The sequence below is a fragment of the Dreissena polymorpha genome, chromosome 1 (assembly GCF_020536995.1).
Source record: "Dreissena polymorpha isolate Duluth1 chromosome 1, UMN_Dpol_1.0, whole genome shotgun sequence".
Lineage (NCBI taxonomy): Eukaryota > Metazoa > Mollusca > Bivalvia > Myida > Dreissenidae > Dreissena > Dreissena polymorpha.
In genome coordinates, this window is record NC_068355.1 from 53,457,769 (window position 1) to 53,482,440 (window position 24,672).

Here is a 24,672-nt window from a genome sequence, read left to right on the forward strand (position 1 = left end):
AACAATCTCAAGCGAAATCAAATCCAGCAACATAAATTTGGCAATACGTTCCAGACGAGAGAGTTAACAGCCCAATATGTTTAATATGGTATGCCGGTAAAAATAGCAAACCTTGTTTTAGTTCCGTTTCCACACGTCTCTACACATGGCGTAAACTGCGACCACTGGCTCCATTGGCCGTCAACTTAGGTAACATAATTCATTTACCGATGCATTTGTATGAGCTTCTTATTAAGTGCAATGCTATCACCAATTTTATTTTATTTTTAATGTTTCAAACATGACTGGTTAATGGTTATTGGTTTGATCGAATTCAAAACTTTAATAAAAAAGCCTAATAACTGTCACATCATCATAATACTACGTTGTTTAAAATATGTGCACGTTTAAAATATAATAACCGATACAAAATATATATAATACACATTAACTAATACAAAATATTTATATCTTTTTAAATACAAACCATGTAAAATATGAGACATTTTGTGGAAATATATTTGTATACCTGGGCATGGATTTGCTTCACAGGCCTTCGACTCGTCCGTTGGACCCGCACAGTTATCTCCGCGCGGTCCCACCTCGTATGTGCAGATTCGGTCCCGTGACGTTGTTCCACCACCACAAGAAACGGAACACGTCGCCCAGCCGTTCCATTGCGACCACACGCCGTTTACTATGTTTCGAGCAAACGGTTACACACTTTTATGTATATTGTTTGATTAAAATACCGACATATCAAACTGAAGTCTATTAACTGGGATATCTTAAAGGGATCTTTTCACGCTTTGGTAAATTGACAAAATTGAAAAAAGTTGTTTCAGATTCGCAAATTTTCGTTTTAGTTATGATATTTGTGAGGAAACAGTAATACTGAACATTTACCATTGTCTAATATAGCCATTATATGCATCTTTTGACGATTTTAAAACCTAAAAATTATAAAGCGTTGCAACGCGAAACGATTGAATAATTTTGAGAGTTCTGTTTTTGTCGTTAAATTTTGTGAAACTACGAAGATTGCTTATATAAGGTATAAAATACGTCAAGTGTGTGTACTTGGCGGAATAGCTCAGTAGGCTAAAGCGTTTTTACTTCAGGACTCTGGCAGGACTCCAGGGGTCACTGGTTCGAAACCTGGTCCGGGCAATGTTCTTTTCCTTTTTTTAATTTTATTCTTGATTTTTTACTGGAGCTTTTACGATCCAATGTTTACATTTATCGATATAAAGCATTTAATGAATAAGTTAAAAAAATGCCAAAATCTGTGAAAAGGCCCCTTTAAGTATATTTATATAAAGCCTCAGATGGTTGACTATGCATTATTGAAGTTTTAAGCCACATAATAATTTGTAACATAACATTTAATATAGCATGATGATAAAACACTGAAAACAATAAAGATAATACATTTTATTTTTAATACATCTTTTAATGTGTGGTTGAATTCAACTAATTTTATCACGACTGCAATACAATCCCTTCACCACTTAAATGACCTGGCTCATTTCATAAAATGAAGATATTTTTTTCTAACAAATATTCGGTACATGTTATAATAACATGTTCACCAAACTGCAGAATAAAGTTATGGAAACACATTTAAAAAGACAGCTAACAAACTAAGAATGTCACACAAAACTTATAATACTCACGCCCCTTACATTAATTTTAAATACATGTATATGTTTTATAAGATAATTTAATGAATATAAGTGTTTAAAATTTCAATGCTGCGTTTTTTTTTGTTTGGTTGCTTTTCTAAGAACATCAATCACCATATTTAGCCTTATCGCAGTGACTGCAATACATATGTATACTCACATTTAACCCGTTCACATGTCTGTGTACAGCAAAACGTGCGTGTACATTCAAATGTCTATTCGAATAACGCGCTTGTACGTAGATTAGATAATTATGTCATGTTGAAATTACGTGAAACAGTATAAGCATATATCTAGTAAATTATAGTGTATAACTCGTCATTGCAAACATTGAACGTTTGACGCCAAAGTGGGTGCTATTGTGTTCACAATATATAATAGTAATATTCATCTGGGAAATGTGTGCCATAAGCAAACTATTAAAGCGATTTGTGGAACAATCAGCGGAATGTAAAAGTGCGTTTTAAAATTAAATTTTGCGTATTTCGTAAACAATCCAGAGTTTACGTTTCTTAGCGCATAAAGGGCGGCTATATGAAACAATTTGTTCATGTACTACCTTGAGAACTGATTGATCCATACATACAAATGCAAGAACAAGCAGAACACCCTCAATCTGCGGAAAAAGCGTTTATAATGTTTATAAAATTTATTTAATTTTGCTTATTGAAAAAAGAAAAGGACGGCCCTCAAAACACCGGCATAACCGTAATGCAGATTCGTGAGAGAACACATGATTAATGAAAGTAAATAACTGAATTTAATGGAAACTTACTGCATGTAATAAAAAAATGACCTTTCAAAGTAAGGTATGTAACAGAAGTAGTCAAAACCCGTAAACCTTAAACAATGTCCAGCGATATATCCTATTAACAACTATTTTTTGCATTCATCTCGCTAACAATGTGTGCCTAAATATTTGGAGGCATTCTCTCAAATTATCAATTTCAATGTAAGATATTATTAAATCGGATCATATGGCGGGACATTGCTCCAGCATTCAATTCACTGTTGAGAAGGGTAAAAACCCGAGTTACGCATCAACGCCAAAACAATAAAGACGAAAAGGTGTTATATTCAGAAGTTGCCCCTAAGATTGACCAATCGCTCTTGTAAGGGTAACAATACTTAGAAAAAATGCATTCAGTCCCACAACCTACGTCAGGTCACAGCAACATACATAAATGTTTTAATGTCAAAAAATGACAATCATGAATAGTCGTTTTATTTTACATTTAATAGCTAAATATAATGAAAATACAAAACAATACGAAAGTGTAAGGAATACCTACCAGGACATGGGTTCTGACTGCAAGACTGTGTCTCACTGTAGTTTCCAGTGCAGTTGGTTCCAGGCGGTCCTCCATTGAACTCACACTTCCGTATTCTCGTCTGAAATCCACTTCCACAGCTGTAGGTGCACTGTGTCCATGAGCTCCATGGTGTAAACTTTCCGTCCACTAAAACACGCAAGAAGTATAACTAGCTGTTACATGAAATATATTACATTTAATTTTAACAAGAGTTAATTGACACGAAGTTTTTTTTAGAGCAAACGATCTATACCACATCGGATTTTAATAATTCTAAAACTGTGTTGTCCCATAATGTTAAACTCAGACTCATTATCATAGATATATCGAAGACAGTTTACAAAGCTTAGGATGTGCTTCATTAGTCCAACCTGGGCAAATATCGCTGGAGCATTGATCAATTTCATGTTCCGGTCCGGTACAGTTCCTCCCATGGTCCACACCTTGCGGGAAGTCACACGTTCGGTCCCTCACCTTCTGTCCTCCCCCACAGGTGACCGTACACGTGTGCCACGTGCCCCAGTCACCCCAAACACCGTCCACTTGGATGGCATAATAATAAGTTTTGTTTGTCCATAAATTTATTTGGAATATAATGAAAACATAAGCTTTATTTAATGGAAATGCATTCAACATTGATTGACATTATTATCATATTAATGTAAATAGAAATGTTGTGACAACGATTAACACCTTTAATCTTTCTTTATTTATACTTTTTAATCACAACAGAAAGCTAGTATTTAATTGTTTGAACTTGTATGAGACTGTTTAAAAACAATACACATCGAAAATCATTAATTTTATGCTACTTATATAAAAGTATCTGGATGATTGTGGACTTAAAAAAATAGCTTTTTGTGAATTCGTTAAGAATATTTCAACATGCAATTAAGTTCAATAGCCAAGTAGTTCCAATTTTTCCTATCAAGATGTTATGTTCACCTTTAAGATAACGAGCCTGACTGAGAGTTCGAATTTACAAATTGAAATATGTTATTAGTATTATCATCATAGGCTACAGTATTGCTGTCCTCGATGTCATGTAAGTAATGTTGATCAATAAGACATCGGTTATTTCGTTCAAACAGTTCTTGTGTGTACATTTAGATTATTGTGCAAAAAAATGAACTTCTTACAAATTATTTCAAATTGTATAATACTTTCTTCTTAAATATATGTTGTTTTTTGTGATTTCTTATTACGTGATTGTTTTATATCTTAAGCCACGTTGTTTTATTTATACACATGACGTTAACTTATAGTTTTCAATCATGGTAATTAACTGTTGTTGTTTTAAAACCTGGTCTTCGTTAACAACGTTGTGTATACACTTGCTCGTTAACAACGTTGTGTATACACTTGCTCGTTAACAACGTTGTGTATACACTTGCTCGTTAACAACGTTGTGTATACACTTGCTCGTTAACCACGGTGTGTATACACTTGCACATAACTATTACATTTTCTCTCACAAAACTGAAATCAACTCAATTATAAATTTTCAATATAATTGAAATAAATACGTGCAGAAATGTTATCCTAACAATGTCAAAAGATAAATGCATCATGAAACAAGCTTCAAGAAAATGTAATTTCATTATTCAAATAAACCGAGTTCGTACCTAAACGACAACAATGTGGGTAAACGCGACGTTCTATCTATTCCGTGGCATTACTCAATGACGTTTATTCTACCTATTCTTTTGCATTACTCAATGGTACACAATGACTTTTATTCTATCTATTCCGTTGCATTATTCAACGGAACACAATTAGACAGAGATAAGATTCCTTTTTCTGCATTTACTGACCTGGGCATGACTGCGTGTTGCATGCATCGGTATCCGTTGTGTTCCCGAAGCACTCGGAAAGATGGGGCGCCCCTGGGTCATCGAAGATACAGGTTCGATTCCTTGTATGTGTCCCACCAGCACAGGTTAAAGTACACGTGGTGAAGTTAGTCCAATTAGACCAATGACCAGCAACTGATATTCAAACAACAAGAAAATGTAAATTATTTTAATTGCAAAACTTGTATTTATATCAAAGATTTCATTTAAAATAAAACTAATACAATGTAAATAAGACATATAACGTAAGTAATTAATTATTAAACTTAAGAAATTAGCTCAATTGTGAATGTGTACCTCTTAAATAACAAATACAGATAAAGTTCACATAAATGTATGAAAAAGTGACATTTTAGAGTTGCTTTAGCCATTAAATAAAATCGTATATACGTAAAATAAATTTAAGATTGTTGTTTCCTTAATCATTGTTTTTGGCTTTATGGAAAATGTATACAGTGATTAATTTCCCAACGGAAAAATAAATGCATCACAATCATTTATCAACCTACTTGGACATTTTTCTGTATGGCATCGAATTGTCTCATCTAAGGAATCACTGCAAGGTTTGCCATGAGGAGCGCCGGGGGGTGAGTAATCGCATGTGCGGTGTCGGCTCTGAGTTCCATTGGCACAGCTCTTTGAACATGTGTCCCAGCTTCCCCAGGCAGACAATTTGCCGTCAACTGTAAAATTATTAAAGTGAAGTACAGAGGTTGTTGAAGAATATTAAGTCATGTAGATACACTTTTTTTTTAAATTGTGTAGATGATGAAGATTCCTGAAATTTATCAATGTTTGTGTTATCAACCTATACAATGCCTAAATATATAACTACTCAACTGAAATATGACTCGACATGCTGTAAATACAGATCCCTACCTGGACAGGGATTGTTGTTGCATTGCTGTGTTTCATTATTGGGACCCTTACAAGGGTCGCCGCGCGGGAATCCAGGTGAATAGTCACAATTTCTCAGTCGAGCTCGGGTTCCCCCACCGCAGGTCACCGTGCACTCGGTGTAGTTGCTCCATGCTGACCATATTCCGTTCACTGGGAGCGTCGAACATAAATAGTGTGTTAAATAATTTGGTTAGGTGTATAAATAACGGAAGGTCTCAAGTGTATATTACAAGATTTCATTATTCCATGCAGGGGTTGAACAACAATTGGCATGCAAGGTTTAACATTCACTTTCGTAAATAATCTTTGGGTCTTTAAATAATCACATTTTACATCTACCAAAAACATGACTATATTCGCCCTAATACGTATGCGAGTACTATCTAAGTCAAATCAAGTGGAAAGCAATTCATTTTGAAGAAACCTTTCCAAAAAACGATTAATCAGCGAACTTATATACAAAATACTTCGTGGCTGGTAAATGAAGTAGGTTTTTGCAAAATGCAATTATGTAATCAAGCATTCAAATTATTCCACCGGACTTGTATACCTGGACAATTCTCTGTCATGCATGCTTGTGTTTGGCCGCTTGCACCCAGTAGTGAGCAGTTGTTGCCATGTGGCGCCACTGGATCGTAGACGCATAACCTGTTGCGTTCCTGGCTGCCACCTCCGCATGTCTTCGAGCAAACTGACCACGAGCCCCAGGCTGTGTAGTTGCCATTCACTACGAAAAAAACGTAATTTATACTTAAAATGTTGACACACATGAAAATGGAATTAATTTTATCACGGTATACGTAGATGATTTATCAACGCATGACAAATAACGGCACAGTATAGACACACGAGTATTCTTTTAAACAGCCAAAGTGTTCACGTCATTTCTTTATATATAGCGGAGAGTTTGTACCAGAAGCTTATTTTTATTACAATAGTACATGTAATATTTTCATTAATTCGTCAATTCGTTTCTTCGATTCATTAATGTATTGATTTTAACCATTGTTAAACGATGTTTTTATTCATCAACCAATCAATCCATCCGACTCATCAATGATCTCAATCTGCGATCAACTGTTGCTATAACAAACCGTCATATTACCTGGACATAACTCAGCGTTGCAAGAGCGCGTCTCGGAGTTGCTTCCTGAACAGTTGCGTCCATGCGGCGTATTGTCCGGGAAATCACATACTCTGTCACGTGATGATGACCCGTTTCCACAGGTGACTGTGCATGTAGACCACGTGGCCCAGCTGTGCCACACACCGTCAACTGAAAAAATGATCAATTAATTTGATTATATTTCAAATATAATCAGCCTTCATGTGTCTCATTTCCGAATTGATCTCATTTTATAATGGCATTACGTAAACGCTCACATTCAGAGTCACAATTTAGAATGGAACATGTAATGACAATATTATTTGAAATTCTTGATGCTATGTTATTTTTTTCAATACAGACAAAATGAAATGCACATCAAAATTGCTTAATTGCTTTACGTTCATCACACATAATTTTACAATATTTGTATCTTACTATTACTTTTAAGTCCTGTTGCTAACTTGAACTGAAAGAGCGTATTCCAGGGAGGTAAAATGATTGTGTTTGCTTAAGTGAAACATCGGAGTTTCAAAGATTCAACGTTTCAGACCTGGACATAATCCAAGATTGCAATCCGCAGTTTCGGTTGCGCTTCCAGAGCAGTTGTTGCCCTTGGGCTCATTTGGTACGAAATAACATTCCTTTGTGCGAGACTTTGTTCCGTTGCTACAGGTAATCGAACATGAGGTCCATGAGTTCCAAGGTTTCCAATTACCATCAACTAAAGATCAAAACGTGGCATTATTTTGTCGTGTTCTCTTGTTCATTGAGTGTGTTTTAAACTGTATTTTTATATAAAACACAATATCACATCCAAGGTATATTAGATCTACCTCTGTGGTAGGCTCATACAGGAGTCAATTAAATTTCTTTCTTTCTAGTCAGCTTTGTGTTGTCATCCACATAAAGGTAGGCTTTTTGTTATTTGGCAAAAATATGTAGCCATTGACATCCCGCAAGCAAATTTAATTAGAGATGAAAAACTTTCTAGTCAGCCTAATGTCGACATCCGCATAACGGTAGGCTTTTATTCACTTATTTCTAGTCAACCTAATGTTGTCATCCACATAACGGTAGGCTTTTATTCACTTGTTTTAGTCAGCCTAATGTTAATCCACATCACGGTAGGATTTTTGTAAAGCAATGAAAATATATAGCCATTGACACCCCGCAAACACATTTAATTAGAGATGAAATACTTTCTTTATTAAAAACGATGCAGATGTTTTCTTCCAACAATGTTTGTAATTCAGCAGCTAAATAAAAGCTGACATAGAGTACTTTGACTATGATCACTTCATTCCATGGTATATCGTAACAAGAATAATAAACACACTAACACATGCCATAGGTATCTAGTTAAATATCAAATAATTTTACGATTCTTTACTGTATCAGTGAAAACATTTAATGATCGATTAAGAGAATTAGCTGCATGTGCATACTTGGGCAGTGATCGGTGCTACAATCCTTCGTCTCCGTGTCAGGACCAGAGCATGCGGTCCCATGATTGTGGCTGTAAGACGTGAATCGGTGCACAGGTAGTTAGCGTGTGGCTATGATATTCATTATTATGTCGGCAAGTTGAAATGTTTGTAAACAAATGTTCAAACAGCGTTCAACAGTAAGTTTTGATGCATTATGTAACAGCAAGAATGGTAAGAATGTTTTTTCATACGTTTTATTGAATTATGGATCTTAGGTCAATGAACTTTGCAGGGAAAATGCCCTTTTCTCCGAAAAGATTTCAGTCCTCGTTGAATAAGACCGAGTTCATGGAAATCGCTTCACAATCGATGAAGGTATTGCTGTTCAAAGCGATGCACCCTGTTTTGGGGGATTTTGAGTTGAATATCTTGTTATATATATATTTGATAGTGAAATTGTTTTTCAGATAAGTTGATTTTTCGTAATAATGTTATTATTTTTTCATTCAAAGTCATGTTTTTACTAATTAAAATCATAGCTACATGCTTACCATGTGAATTGGTGTGCATTACAGATGCTACTGAATGACACTTCTCACTGATCACTTTGCAAGGTTGCTTTAGAGACTCATTATTGTTATTTTTAATAATACGAATCAGACGACTCGATAATTTGTTGTACCAACCATACTTACGTAACATACATCATCTTAAAAGTATATTGAGACTAAATTGTTATGATTTGCCACTGAAAAGATATTAATTACATAGCAATACGTTTCGTTACGTGCAATCTCAGTTGGTAGAGATCTGATCTCTATCAAGAGATCGTGAGATCGATTTTCAGCCCTGTCACATAACGTGTGTGCCGATCTGCCAATCCACTATTTCGTGAATCATTATTCTTAAAATTCTATTGAATATAAGTTTAAGTTATTTTCCATAACTGTCATGATATTTCGGTTAAAGGTCGAAAATCGCTCTAAATATTGGCCAAAGTTGTCAAGGAATATTGTGAAGAAAATGTTATTACTGAGTTTTTTAAAATCAGCAAATAATAACAACACATACATTAAGTCAATTTAGAGTGGATTAATCGTTTTATTAGCCTCTAATCTTACCCGTCATAGTGACACCTCCTCGTCCTCTGCTGTTTCCCGCCTCCGCAGGTCACAGAACACTTGGCCCATGAAGCCCAATCGTTCCAAACACCGTCCACTGATGTATAAGTTCAAATATGCTAATACTGTATTTTTGCATATCATTTATTATTGAAATATAGCTTTTGAGCTTCTTCACCGTGTGTGTTTTTAAATGTCAATTGTATACTCACTTCAAAAGTACCATCTAAATTGAAATACCAACAATATTTATAACTAATCTGTTCATAGGTTGCATAAAAAATAATATTTAAAATAACGCTAGATGTGCGAGATACCTGGACATGCATGATTGGCGCAGGCTTTGGAAAAATTAAGGTTTCCAACGCAGTCATGGCCGTGTGGTTTGTCGGGTGGAAAGTAGCATGTCCTATTCCTAATCTTATAGCCGCCTCCGCAGGTTAGGGTGCAGTCCGCCCATTGTGACCATTCCGTTAATACTCCATCGACTAAGTAACAAAATACATCAACATTCAACGGTACAAGTTGAAAATATATTGGCAAACAGTTATATTCTGGGTTACAAAGCAATTAGATTCTTACACATGATATATGTTTAAAATCTCTTCAAATACAATTAATTGTTTACGGATAGTTTTTTGAAGGTTGGTGGTCTTATCGAAAAAAAAATCTAACTATGTATGATGTTAATACCTAATAAATTGTATTGATTCTGAAACGCGACCTTACTTAAAACGTCTTACTACACCTACATTATTTAATTTAAAAGAACAAACAATACGATTTTGCCATACCTGGGCAATCTGAATTTCCACATGTCTGGTTCTCGTGTGAGATTCCCAAACAGTCCAAACCATGGGGAACGTTAGTTGGGAAGTGACAGACGCGCACGCGAGCTTGTATTCCCCCTCCGCACGAGACCGGACAAGCGTTCCACGTGCTCCAGTTTTCGAACACACCGTCAACTGAGTGAAAGACAAGAAAATAAGACAAATAAAATGTTTCGAAAAACATTTCCAATAAATGATTTTTTACAATAAATCCAATGTAAATCTTTAAAAACAATGTCATAGTTAACTTTGCATGAAACATGTAGTAATTATTTATTATTGGGAAGTATGTAATACATTATGAACTTTAGTGGCCACTTGGTTCGAAAATAGTTTAAAGTAAGCGCCGCAAAGAGCTGCATCTTATTAATACTAAATTATGCATCTTGTCAGCGAACAGCATCATAACGTTTTAAATAAAATATAATCACCAGGACAAGGTCCATTGTCACATAACTGAGTAGATGTATTATTTCCTGGACAGCTATCGCCTCTATCAAACCTTAAAGAAGGTAAATGAAATAATACATTTGGTTCACAGAGGTTCGAATAGTAGTATCGATAACATGAAAATAAGTGTGTTGCAAAACGAAAAGTATTTCTATATTGATATGTTTCATACCTTGGATCGAACGCGCACTGTCTTGTCCTGGTTTGGACACCATTCGCGCACGAAACAGAACATTTGGAATAAGCGGACCACTGGGTCCAAATGCCGTCCACTGAAATTATTGAAAGAGTTGTATTTTACAATGCATAGATGAAAATATGAACATAAGGTGTCGTATTCTCATCCTGGAATCAACCGTGTCTCGGTATAAATTTATTCGGGTGCAAACCATACCTGGACAGAGACGGGAATTACACTCCTGCGTTTGATTTTGGGGCCCCGGGCAATATTGTCCATGGAGAGTGTGGTCGGGGTAAGTACACTGCCTCTCTCGATACTGTTGGCCGCCCCCACATGTTAACGTACACACAGTCCATGAGGTCCAGTTCGACCAGTGGCCATCAGCTAGTGTTAGAAACACGATATTTGAAAACCGAGACGCTCATAAATTTATCTCCTGTTCAATAAATAGGCAATCTTATGTAGCTTTTATTACCAATAAATTAACGTTTTAAAGTCAGTGTTTACATGGTGAATATAAATCTGCCTCTTGTTCCAAGTTCTGAAATGCTTGTACAGAAGACGTTTATAATCATCAACTAAATATTGCAATTAACTAACGAGTTTTGTCTTCATTTAGTGTATATGTAAACGACACACGTTTTTTAAGATTTGAACCTCTTAATTTACACACACATACACACACATTTTTTAACTGACCTGTCGGTAAGGCTGTTGTAGTTGGTGGTGTTGTAGTTGCTACAATCAGAAAAACAATATCAATAAACATGTACATATACTACAATGAAGAATAATTATCTTAAAAAAATTAACAACTCAGTGTTGTATTCATCTTGACCACTACACATTAAAACAACTCGGTAATAAAATTTCGTTTCGACATAGTTCAGCTTTTTGTTGGCAAAGTGCAAAGTTACAGCACATGTGACGCACAGTAAATGGTTCCATACATAATCAAGCCAATCGAACCATTCACAATCGGGTCGAACATACAGGTTGAGGAGATAAAGATAACCAATTTAATATATAAGGACTCACTAGGGCAAGACTGGACGTTACAAGGCGCCGTCTCGTTCAGTTGTTCCTTGCAGTCGGCTCCATGAGGTCTGTTTGGTTGGAAGTAACAGTCACGAGTCCGAGTGTGGACCCCTCCGTTACAGCTCACAGAGCAGAAGGACCACGAGTTCCACACTTGAATTGCACCGTCGACTGAAGCACGAAGTATGTAATTTTACACTTGAATGCCCCTATACAATACAGTGGTGAAGACTATATTAGACACTATATTATCAATGTTTCTCAGTCATGCTTGACCTTGAAACAAAACACGTGTTATTTTTAGGTAACCATATTTCTAGACGGTCATTGTCACCTAGACGACAATGGTCAACAACGGTCTTTTCACGACTATAATTTAAAAACTCGTTTTAAAGGCCGCCTTGTACGACCGAGGTCGAACTACGATTTCAAGACCAAATTTGTCATGGGAACTTTCACAGTCTACTAACTATCATCTCTTTTAATTTAATCAATAAACAAAACAAAATTATATTGTAATATATCATGTTTGCATTATTTTACTTATAAATGCAAATTATTCCCGAAATTATAGTATTTTTCATTGGAATACTTGTTCTTTTGCATTTAGGTAATAATTATAAGAAGTGTATTTATGACAGACGCAACAACGTTCTCTAGCGTATTTGCGAGGACCAAGCTGCAAGGACCTCAGATTGGACGGATGACTAATGACTCAAATATGGCTGACTTACTTGGACACTCGTTTGTACTACACTCCTCTGTAACGGTACTCTGGCCAGTACAGTCAATACCGATTGGGGCGACCTCGTCATAAATACATTGACGTGTTTTTGTACGTCGTCCACCGCCGCATGTTTGGCTGCACGTGGAGAAAGCAGTCCATGTCGACCAGGCTGCATCAACTGAAAATCAAGTAGAGCATGTCAGTGCAACAGAATAGAAAGAAAAACGCCCAACAGTTTAGGTGTATAGTAATAACATTTAAATGTCGTATATATGAATTGTTATACAACGAACAAGCTTTTCTATGGTAAAGAAACGAAAATGTATTCACTATAGTCTATAATACAAATGATTGTATATATAACCTACCAGGACATAGGTCTGTGTTGCACTTTGTTATTTGAGCTTGATCCCCCTCGCAGTCATCACCATGCGGCGTGTCCGGATAGCGCGTATAGAAATTGCACGTGCGGTTTCGAACAGCTCGACCCGTTCCGCACGTTACCGTGCACTGACTCCATGGATACCATGATGACCAAATTCCATTAACTTTAACAGTGGAGATAACGTGTGTTATTCGTCTTTTTAAAGCAGAGCCATTTAGAACCTAAATAATACAATTGTTTTCTCGGAAATACGAAAATATCGGAAAAACAACAACAAATGTTAAACACATCATTAAAAGGCGATATGTTCATATCTAGTAAAATATTGTTTAAACATTTTTGGTGACATTTCATTTATAAATTTTACTCATGGCTTCAATAAAATAGTTTCTGTGTTTTATGCACTTATGAGGAAGGTTCAACATTATATTCGGTTACTCAAATCATTCAAAGTTAACACCTAAATGTATGAATAAACTGACATTAATAGTCGTATGGAAATAAAAGTTTATGCCTAGCGTCTAGAAAAAATGCCTTGGCAAACAGCGTAGACCCAGATGAGACGCCGAATTGATCCAATTTAGACGGATGGGAGAGTCCACTAGGCTTAAATGGGTTAAAAACAAGAATGATTGAATACTACCTGGGCATTCTTTCAGCCCACAGTCTCCAATCTCCAGCGTGCCTCCGGAGCATGGTAGACCGTGGTCAACGCCTGGTGTATACAGGCAAACTCGACTTCTCGACCTCTTCCCTCCCGCACATGTGTGAGAACACTGCGACCAAGTGGACCACTCGTTCCAGACGCCATTGGCTATACATTATACAAACCATATAAGATTGAAGTTAAGTACTATTTGCTCATATTTAGCAAGTATAATGTTTAATAAATGCTAAGATGTATCGGGTAACTTTGTTTTCATATTTAAATTCACAGTAATATATTTCATGCAAAATCAGGTGGTTAGATTTATTCCAATTTACTATTTAAGAGAATATATCAACATGAATAATTCTACTCAAGAGACCCCAACATGAAACAGCATATGTGACTGATTCATCGAATTATTCAACAACAAGGTATTTTAAATAAACATAATCACCCTTGCCTTGGCAACCTTCTTTACCTACCGATACAGTTCTTCAACGTGCATGTCTGACGCTCTATTGTGTCCCCTGGACAATTTTTCCCATGTGGTCGGTCAAAGTCAAACATACAGGTCCTAGCGCGGAACCGTATTCCACCGGATCCACATGTCGTGGTGCAGTCCGACCAGTCGGACCAATCCGACCAAGACCCATCGGCTAAATAAATTTAGTTACATGATATAAATAAGACTGTATAGAAACAAACAGTTAATCATCAAAGTGAAGTCTTGTATAGCTTTATGGTGAAGTTGTGTTTCTAAAGAAAAACATCGCCGTGGTGTAATGGATACGGTGTCCGCCTATCGACCGGGAGGTCACGGTTTCGATCCCAACCGTGAGAGCGTTCTTTAGATCTCCCCAAAGACACCAAGTACTGTTTCTAGGCCCAGGAACCGGACTCGAGAGCGTTTATATAAGCCTTAGGCTTTCGATGCAATCAAGCTAACATAAATATGTTTAAACTAAAATAAAGAAAAACATGATTGGCGATATTTAAGAATCATATTACATTAATTACACATTTACAAAACCGCATATTAAACATACACTTGTGTAAAGCCTTAACAGTGTTTTAGCCAGTTGCTATGATATAACGAACAAGTTTGATACTTTGTCATAAGGTAAATATATGTTTCCACATGCACACTCGATAACTAAGTAATGGTGCGTCTGTTCTTATTTTATAAACGTAACTTCTATTTAAACACACCGGGGCATACAGCTAACTGACACGACTGGGTTTCCTTGGCCTCTCCTGAACAGTTCTGGCCGTGCGGCGCGGAAGCTGAAAACACGCATACCCGGGCTCGTTGTTTCGTCCCAGAATCACACGACTTTGAGCAATCGCTCCACGCTGTCCACGTGGTCCAGGTGCCATCAACTTGTTACAATGTTAATTATGATTAACAAATAACAAGCCCATACAAAAAACAACTTTGACAGACATACAGTTATTTGCGGTTATGATCAGTACGTAGCAATATAAGCAAATCTATTTCAATCAAACGACATGTGAAGGAAACGTGATTTATTAAATTTACAATTTAGTTCACTCATGGAGAATGTTCGTAACATGTAAGGGTTAGATTGGATAGTTTAATTCTTCGTAATATTGCAACAGAATGGATACTAAAATACAAATATCACTGAGGAAAGGCATTTAAGCATGTATTAAAGTTTGTCATTAAAGGCTTGAAATGGATAAAATAAAAACATCACAACTAAATAGATCAAGTAAAAAAATACAGAAAGACTAAAATTACAGAAATATAAAAAAGAAATCCTCTATTGGGCGCGAACATCTCATCCTTTCAATAAAAGTCTAACATTTAATCCACTCGGCCATCAGTGGTCATGTCGTTAGTGGTGTATTTTATACTTAATATATTAAATGCTCGTCATGTCACATAATATAACGATAACAACATAACTCTCCAAATTATTAAATCGTCTTGCGTTTGTAACGCTTAATAATTTTAAGATTTTGTAATGGTAAAAAGACGCATGTAATTGATATTTTGGAGCATGTTTATGTTCAGTATTACTGTTTCCTCTCAAATATCATAACTACAATTAAAACTGCAATTCTGAAACTTTTTCAATTTTATCGATTTAAAATAGGTGAAAAGGTTGCTTTATAAAAAATTACAACATAAGCATTCAAAACATTAAAATATATTTAACAACATTTAAGGCATTCAATAGGCTAACTATTACATTTACATAACTTACATATGTATAGAGTCGCTTAAAAACATCTACCAAATATTTTTGGTTCATATTTATTGGGTCGGTTCTATGTTTATGTGCGAAATATATATGTTTCTACTTCGGCTTAGTGTGAAGAATTTATAAATAGTTGCACACCTTTCACTAACTAAAAGACGAAGTGTTAAATGATAACAGAAAAATAGTTGCTGTGAGAATTTCCTTTTTATACAGTTAAACATTAATTTAATAAAAACGAAGCATCCAGTCTTGTTGATAAGTATTGTAACTTCATGTATGTGTTCTATATCATGTATTACCTGGGCACAAGTTGGTGTTGCACTCCTTTGTTTCTGCGTTACCTCCGACACAAGCCTTTCCCTTGTGGGCTGGGTCCGGGTAGAAACACGCCCTTGTTCGAGATGAACCACCACCCCCACAGGTGACCGGGCAGTTTGTCCAATCAGACCATTGTGTCCATATGCCATCAACTAAATGTGTCAAGCTGCGTTGTACATCATTTCACTGATATCCTATGGGTTTATTTATTTTGTGTAAATACATAACCCGAGGTTTGAAATTTTTTATTAAGTCTACTTAAGATGTATCCCGGAAAAACTACTTTTTGGAAAAAACCACTAATCTGCTGGTACAAATAAAGCTGACCCATTTATAAACCTTTCAAAATCACACACTGTATCAACCGTTATGATTTCAAGTAAGCTATCATTGGTTGATATAATGGACCAGCGTTGTTTGTACCGAGGTGATTAGTGGGTTTTTCTAAACACGTGTTTTTCCGGGATAAGTCTATTACAAAAAGTACATCTTAATTAACTGTTAACGAGTGTGTTAATTTAAATGGTGTTAATCAGAGCATGAAAGTGCTTGGTGCGAATTTAACTGCTTTTGTCAATCAGTACCTTCACAAGCCTGTTTATTGCAAACGGTAACTTCGAAGTAAGATCCGGGACAGTCGTTGTTGTTTCCAGAGGAGCATGTTCGCATTCTTTCTCCAAATCCAGGACCACATGATGTGGTACATGCGACATGACTTTGCCATGCGGACCAGGCTGTAATAATAAAAGTATATTAACCGAAGGCCTAAAATGATCTCTTTCCACAATCAGGGATAAATTCACCAATCAATGAATATACTTGTTCAGAATAGTACTCAAAGAACCAAAGTAAAGTCGACGCTCCTAAGATGATATTAAAGGGAGATTATACGATTTGTCAAACATTTATGAATTTATATAAAATGTTTATAAAAAAACTTATTATACCTATATCTTCATATAAATTAAAATAAAATTTTAGAAGAACATGTGTCGAAAATTGCAAAATAAGCCATATATTTACATATAAAAATCGTATAATCTCCCTTAAATTCGTGTATTTAAATAATATGCTCCTGAATGCATGTATGGAAACATGTAAACATACCATCATCGGTGATTATAAGTATAAGTTAAAACAGATGTTTATGTACACAATTGTATTCACTTTTAGATGATTGTAAATACAAAGGAGTAATATATTTATGAGAGAAAGAAAATTTTGTAAAAAGTCGCTTGGTAAATGACTATTACCTAAACAATACAGGGCATTACATGCAATACGCATCACGTATATCATGTTGCCGTATCCAGCAATCTGCTGCTATTTTATCCTAAGAACTGACACATTATCGCCTCATATTATTAGAGGCCCGATTGGTATACAGCACAACTGCTCAAACTATATCAATGTTCTAAAACAAATGACCACCCCTTAATTAATGGAAATGGACATCTGCTTTTCTTAAAAAGATTACCATCAATAAAGTTGTGTAGCCAAGATGTTTTGAGGTATTATCTAAAATAAGCCAATCCCTGTGATAAAATTCATTCATTATGTTGTTTTGTAATGTAGTTTCTCCAACAGTCATTAGGCTTTATAGAAAGGTCAAGGGTTATTCAGCTAGGCGCACTTATGTTAGTACAAAGACATTTAATGTCATTTACCATTAACCTTTAAAACTGTAGTGCAAACATGAATGTTTGCAAACATCATACATCTTTGAACGTCCGTCGCTTTTGCATTATATGGGTAGGATTACGATCATCAAAATACGTATGCTATTTTTATAGGAGGAGAGGAAATCCTATATTTATTTTCAAGTCACATGTCGAAGATTTAGATCAAATAGAGTGAAAACTAGTGTTGAGATCGAGGATACCACAATTAAGGGTCTATGAAGACATCTTTTGATTTTGATTTGCACAGGTCAAAATTTACAGTCATTTTTTATTTTCAATAAAATATATAATTTGCGATAAAATATCGAAGAGGACGATTTGGTTTTCGGTTATCTAGTATAACGATTATTCGCAAAGGCATGCTGAGGGCAGCAAATAAAATTAAAACACAGGCGCTTTAAACATGAAAAATATAGCCTCCATATTCAATTTTGTTTCCAGAAATTTTTACAGACAGTTTTGAACCTAAGTAATCAAAGTTTGTACGGTTTCTTTTGCATATTGTGTTGTTTGTTTATGCAACCAATTTGAGTTCATGTTGACATTAACTTGTGTCGTGCATACAATACACTTATTGTATCTAGAGAACATTTAACCTATGGCCATATGTCATATGACACTTTCCGCATAAACAAAATTTTCGGTAAGAAGGGACTTCCTTTAAGCGAAAAATACCATAAAAGAGGAAAGTGTCGTCCCTGATTAGGCTGTGCGGACTGCACATGCTAATCTGGACGACCCTTTACGCACATGCATTATGCACAGTTTTCTCAGAACGCGACACATATCACAAAATCCTCGTTGTGTAAACACCGGGATAAAACTTTGAAAACGTCAAGTAGAATAAAGCATTTCGATAATCTTATCTTACCAGGAAATATATTCATTCATGAATGTTGAAATGCTATATTCATGTGATAGTTACTTAAACATACAACTTAAGTGGTAGGACTTGAATGAATATAATTGCAGAGTGTTTGTATTATGATTATGTTTACTCTTTACTATATTAAAACTTAATGTACTTTTTAGAACAGAACAGAACAGAATAGTTTATTTGACTTAAGCATATACAGCTCATCGTCGTTAACATACATATACAATAACAGCATGCGTTATAATTAAATACAAAATATACATCATTCGAAGGAAGATCGATTCAAAAAAGAATGAAATACAACATGTTTAAGTGAGAATGTCACATGGAAGAGGTTAATACTGGGTGACCACATACTGTAAAAACGTTGTTTAATGCTTGCAACACGTATTACATTATTACATGTATACGCTTAGTGGCTTTATGAAAGATATATAATATATAGCAAGTTTTAAGTTTTTTGTTGGAAAAATCAGCAAAACGCAATTGACCATATATAAATATAAATATTTATATAAATATATTTAAGTCGATTTTGTTGCGTAGCCTAGCAACATATACGTGGATGTTTAGACATTTTTATGATCATTCTTGTTTTTTACTTTACAGAGTCTAATAATTATCTATACATGTAACACTTTATCGTCTCAATTACTAGGTAAGTGTAATTGCAGATGAACAAGTTATGGTTTCATTCTTATTACAGGTAGTTTAAGTAGGCAAATATTAAGAAAATAAGTACATTTACAATACGTTGTAAAGATTCCCTTACATGCTGGTGCTTTTGATGTCAAGGAAGCAATTGTCGTAGTTGTTATTACTGAAATGAAATTGGAGACGTATGTGTACAACTCAGGTGTTTTTTAAAATGCAACACACGTGAAATTGTCAAACAAGAGCAACATTTATCCGTAACTTACAAATTAAATGCTACCCTAAAGAAAATTGACAATCTATAGACTCATTATCTAGTAGTATATTTAAATATCTTCATAACAGTTTGATTTTTAACATAAACATCATGCACATTAACGCACACACAAACTTACTACAGTCAGTGAGTTTACAGGGTTGCAGTTCGTACGACTGTCCCACACAGTCACTGTTGACACCACTAGAACAGTTCCTGCGTCTTATAGCAACACCGGTGTCGCACGTTTTGGGGCACGTCGACAATGGACCCCACTCGGACCAGGCTGGTACAATAACATTTCATTTATCTTGAAACGACATTTTTTTAACAATGCAAATGTACTTAAATTTGCAAACCGCGTTTGTTTAACTAATTTGTTAATATTCTTGATATTCTGATTAATATATTTCTTATTTTATGAACAGTAATTATCATTTATAACAGGTCTGCTGTATTCGCTTTCGTCTTTAACTCAACTTATGTAAAAAAAAAGTGAGTGCTATAGTTGCGAACGACATAGTAAAATGTCATTTTTGCAAATAAAAATAATGGATTCTCTAAAATTATCAAATGCACTCTTTGGAATTATTCATTCTGGTCTACTTGCGGAAACATTCTCTTACACAAATTGGTTGTCGGTACAAGTCAATAAAAGTCACAATCTTGGGTAGAAACCTACGCCAAACAAAAATAACCGTTAAAACAGCAAAAATGTACATGCATTTTGGACTTATTCAAAATAATTCATCGTTTTTAAGAAGCAAAACAAAAGTTAGCGCAGGGACCGAACGTGGTCCAAAATGCTAAAGAATTGTCTTCATAAAGATTACACTACTTGGTTGCCAATCCCCTTTGGAGTCACAACCTGCTAATGTACGCTGAAATCTTTGTAGCGTTACATAAACTAATTTATCTCGAAAAGGAAAATTTGATTAATGTAGAACATGTCCGTTTATGAGTATGTTGAGCTTGTATATAATTATTGTTGGAAACATGAGCAATTAATCAGTTTAACAAAACATCCTTGATGTTTTACAGATATATTGTGTTTCTTAAGTATATCTAACACACAACTGAACATTATTGTTATCAAAGGCAAACAACATATATTAACCCAATTATGCCTAGTAGATTTTTCCATCCTTCTAAATTGGATCAATTTATTTCCAAACTTAGGGATGTTTAGTATATTCATTTCTATATTTAGAATATTTCTTACAGAAATTCCTTTAAACAAACAGTGCAGACCCAGATGAGACGCCGCATCATGCGTCGTCTCATCTGGGTCTACGCTGTTTGCCAAGGCCTTTTTTCAAGACGCTAGGCATAAATGGGTCAAGTACTACCGGTACTTACTTGGACTGCATGGCTTTTGATTACACACATCGATCTTCCATGATCTGCCTCCCTGGGCCTCACAGTCCGCGTTACGACCGGTAGAACATTCTCTGTTCGACTGCTGGAAACCTCCGTCACAACTGGCAGAACATTCTGTACTAGGGGTCCATTCTAACCAGCCTGGAGCAGGTAATGTTAACCCATTTATGCCTAGTGGACTCTCCCATCCTTCTTAACTGGATCAATTTATTTCCAAAATTAGGAATTTCTAGTATACTTATTTCTATATTTAGAATATTTCTTACAGAAATTCCTTTAAGCAAACAGCGCAGACCCTAATGAGACGCCGCATCATGCGGCGTCTTATCTGGGTCTACGCTGTTTGCCAAGGCCTTTTTTCTAGACGCTAGGCTTAAATGGGTTAAGCACTCTGTATCCGTCTGCACAAACAATTTTATAAATAATTATAACCAAGCCTTCCTATCTTTTCGGAAAACTGCATTTACATTCAGCTTTTAACCCCACCTATTTCACAAAAGGGTTAAAGTATCTTTTAAAATATAATGAACGTTGATTTAAATATTAATATTTCATATTTGCAGTATATTCGACCTCAGAGTTGTAGTACATATTAAGGAGACTTCTCGAACACTTGATTATTCAGAACCACTATATGGACGCAAATACAACATCATATTAATTTAATATTACATGTGTACTATGATTAGGCCAAAAATAAACCATCCCGTATTTTCACCAGCGATACCTAAAAAGAAGTTATATACGAAACCATTTTTAACATTGACCGCTAAGAATCACATGCGATAAATAATATTGCAAAAGTAAGATTACATGTTTCGATTTCGCACAATTTAAGTGAACTTAACCTTACTTGCAGTCTGACGATCCACAAGATGTCGCTGTCGAAGCAGACAGTGAGTGGAGGGCGCAAGTAAAATACAATACACTGGAAAGAATATTAAACAAAATAATTAGTGCTATGGTTCTTAATTATTTATTTCCTTCATTTCCCAAGACTTGAATAAGATACCTCTAAGATATGTTTACATGCGAACAATTTGTGTAAGCGATTTTGCAAATATTTCAAGTGTTGGATGAAATCATAAGATATTTTAATGATATATCATTGTACCTTATTGTACTAAAGTTGTACAGTATTCCAATACAAAAAAAACTTGTCATTGCAGCAAAACTCCTTTTAAAAATACTCATGCATAAACGTTGTGTCGCTTTAATGTTGAATTATAGCAGTCAGCAATCTCATTAAAGTCATTTCCAGTCTGACGGTTTTGTACTATCCGAGGACTGGTTTTGATGACATCGCATACACAGTCCGGTTCAGTTGATTTTTCAATAGCCAATCAAATTTTCTTCTTCAATAGTTTTTTTACTATTTGGATAAAGTTGATTCCGTAAAAATCAAAGCTAGTCGCTTTTACTTAACGATATATTTGATTGGCTTGGAACCGATGTTTGCGATTTAATGGACACGGCAACTGAACGTGACATCTCACGTGATATCGTCATATCCTTACATCAACAAATAAGTGAACGAAAGTTAGGCCCAAACTTAATGATACGTTTCACATGCACATTTTTACCAAAATGAAAGTGGGTGAGTGGATTGTTTTTTTAACACGTTTTGGTAAATTATGTGATTCTCAAGATAATAGATTTTATAGACCGATCTATAAAAAAAGAAAGCTGTATTTAAATTCATGTATTATGATCAACGTCTTTAAAAAATGTAGAAAATAACCCTATGTAATTAATATCATTGTTTCTGAAAACAAATATCGAAATGCACGCTTACAATTTTGGCGACAATGAGGGTTAATGTATTTCCTGTGGAAACAAAAAATACCACTTACATGTTTATGTGTAAATTTATTTAAATTATTTTTATTATAATGGATGGTTTAACAATGATATGTTATTAAGAATATAATACTATATATGCCTATTCCCCCACATTAATGTTATTACTTTTTATTCAATTTACCATATACATGTGCGATATAGATTGTTTAAACTCTCTTCGGTTAAATAAATACATGCCATGTCCTCAATCTCACAAGGATGATACAATTTAAATTTCCGTGGAACTTCGATCTGCGAAAGCTTTTATCGTAAATAAAACTAAGTTTGTAACGTCTGATTGTTCAAAGCCCACAAACACTCAAAATCAAAAAAATATATCGTACACTATTTCGAAATATATCACATAAACATCAATGTTCCGTATAGCAAAAGCCAAAATTTCAAACGCTAGATGTGTTCTGGTAACATTTATTTAACGCGAGACAAAACGCTCGTTTTTATTTGTGTGTGTTTGTAACAATATTTCCATGTGAATTTCCGGCTGCGATATCCGAAAATTTACGAGCGAACGCGAGATTGGTTTCGGCAGCGTCGGAAGCACGACGTAGTTCTAATGAACACGTAGTTCATCCCGACGCTGCCCGTAGCCAGCAAAAGGATATGTTAAACTTGAGAAATTCAGAGTAATAGTTAATATAATAAAGTTCTGGTAGTTAGTTCGCTTTTGAACATAATACGCTCTACTGAAGCAAATTTTCTTTTATAACTCAATGTTATACACAAATTTCAATTAAAGTGACAGCCATTTAAACGACAGACAGACTAGCTTTCAAATAGCGTTGACATTAACTATGCAAAAAGTTCGTATTTTGTCTCATTTCTATTCAAGAGTATGGTCTGAAATCGCGTTCATTATTGGAATATGACCGGTATGTATGTGCCAACCGGTTTCATGAATGGGTTCATATGCCTTCCATCTATGTGAATGGTCTTTTCCATACCAAGTCTTTTTTAAATAAACAATAACGACCGAAGACATATAATATATACCTCGCTTTGATCACATGATTTACAAGTTATTACTAAATAAAGATCTGCATCATGAAAACAGATGTCACATAGAAAATCATAAGAAGGAATTTGATATGGTTTATACATAATTAATTGTGTGGGTTATTGTAATAAACGTTTTTTCTTAATGTGCATACACTGTTTAAGACAATAGTTATGTAATATCTACGTGTAACATTTTGACATAATATGTATATCAAATGTTAACATAATCGCCGATAGAGCAAACATAAGAAACGAAAGCAAATGTATAGGGAGAATACTACTCGGAAAACATGTATGCAATGTTTAAACAAATGTTAAGTACATGTACATATTTGTATAGAAGTTTCTCTTCAAATAAACGCGGGAGGCGTAACAATCAGTGCCAAACGCTACGTCTACTCCAGCCATTCAATATACGCAGTTTGTGTTTTAATTAATTTTATATTTCAATTTTATAAATGTTCATTAAACATAATTTGTATAAAAACTTTTATGTTTACTTAACACCGTTAAGTTGACATAGTATCGAAACAAAAAAAACAACAACATGAAAACGTATTGAAACCAAAGATGATAAGTCGATAAATAAATCGAAAATCAGAACGAGATATGAAAAATATACGTACCGATATATTTTATGAGTGTAATTATATCCATTTTGGTGAAACGTCTGTCCAAGACGGCTGACTGTTAGCACAACTCAACAGCGGGTCAAGAGATCCCTTATCAATTAGTTCTAAATTTGACTTCAAAACGAGATGAGTGTATGTGC

General features: G+C 34.9%; 1 protein-coding gene across 5 annotated transcripts in view; it reads right to left on the reverse strand.

Annotated features, from left to right (window-relative positions):
• LOC127881110 (SCO-spondin-like) overlaps positions 1-24,672 on the reverse strand; it is a 56,602-nt gene that overhangs the window by 31,819 nt on the left and 111 nt on the right. For 3 of the 5 annotated variants that reach the window (XM_052428826.1, XM_052428804.1, XM_052428811.1), the window contains exons 1-31: positions 24,527-24,672; positions 21,895-21,969; positions 21,021-21,182; positions 19,801-19,947; positions 19,524-19,571; positions 16,777-16,926; positions 16,174-16,344; positions 14,856-15,026; positions 14,129-14,302; positions 13,641-13,811; positions 12,981-13,160; positions 12,620-12,790; positions 11,886-12,056; positions 11,547-11,585; positions 11,061-11,231; positions 10,839-10,938; positions 10,648-10,718; positions 10,181-10,351; positions 9,704-9,874; positions 9,387-9,483; positions 8,284-8,354; positions 7,389-7,559; positions 6,836-7,006; positions 6,281-6,457; positions 5,710-5,880; positions 5,340-5,513; positions 4,792-4,965; positions 3,349-3,519; positions 2,957-3,124; positions 509-676; positions 112-184 (exon numbers count right to left, since the gene is read on the reverse strand). The exon at positions 24,527-24,672 is cut by the window's right edge. In XM_052428826.1, the coding sequence (XP_052284786.1) occupies positions 112-184; positions 509-676; positions 2,957-3,124; positions 3,349-3,519; positions 4,792-4,965; positions 5,340-5,513; positions 5,710-5,880; positions 6,281-6,457; positions 6,836-7,006; positions 7,389-7,559; positions 8,284-8,354; positions 9,387-9,483; positions 9,704-9,874; positions 10,181-10,351; positions 10,648-10,718; positions 10,839-10,938; positions 11,061-11,231; positions 11,547-11,585; positions 11,886-12,056; positions 12,620-12,790; positions 12,981-13,160; positions 13,641-13,811; positions 14,129-14,302; positions 14,856-15,026; positions 16,174-16,344; positions 16,777-16,926; positions 19,524-19,571; positions 19,801-19,947; positions 21,021-21,182; positions 21,895-21,969; positions 24,527-24,557 (4,331 nt within the window). In that variant the 5' untranslated portion in view covers positions 24,558-24,672. The remainder of the gene's footprint in view (positions 1-111; positions 185-508; positions 677-2,956; positions 3,125-3,348; positions 3,520-4,791; positions 4,966-5,339; positions 5,514-5,709; positions 5,881-6,280; positions 6,458-6,835; positions 7,007-7,388; positions 7,560-8,283; positions 8,355-9,386; positions 9,484-9,703; positions 9,875-10,180; positions 10,352-10,647; positions 10,719-10,838; positions 10,939-11,060; positions 11,232-11,546; positions 11,586-11,885; positions 12,057-12,619; positions 12,791-12,980; positions 13,161-13,640; positions 13,812-14,128; positions 14,303-14,855; positions 15,027-16,173; positions 16,345-16,776; positions 16,927-19,523; positions 19,572-19,800; positions 19,948-21,020; positions 21,183-21,894; positions 21,970-24,526) is intronic. The other 2 variants (XM_052428818.1, XM_052428827.1) reach the window with 2 other exon arrangements.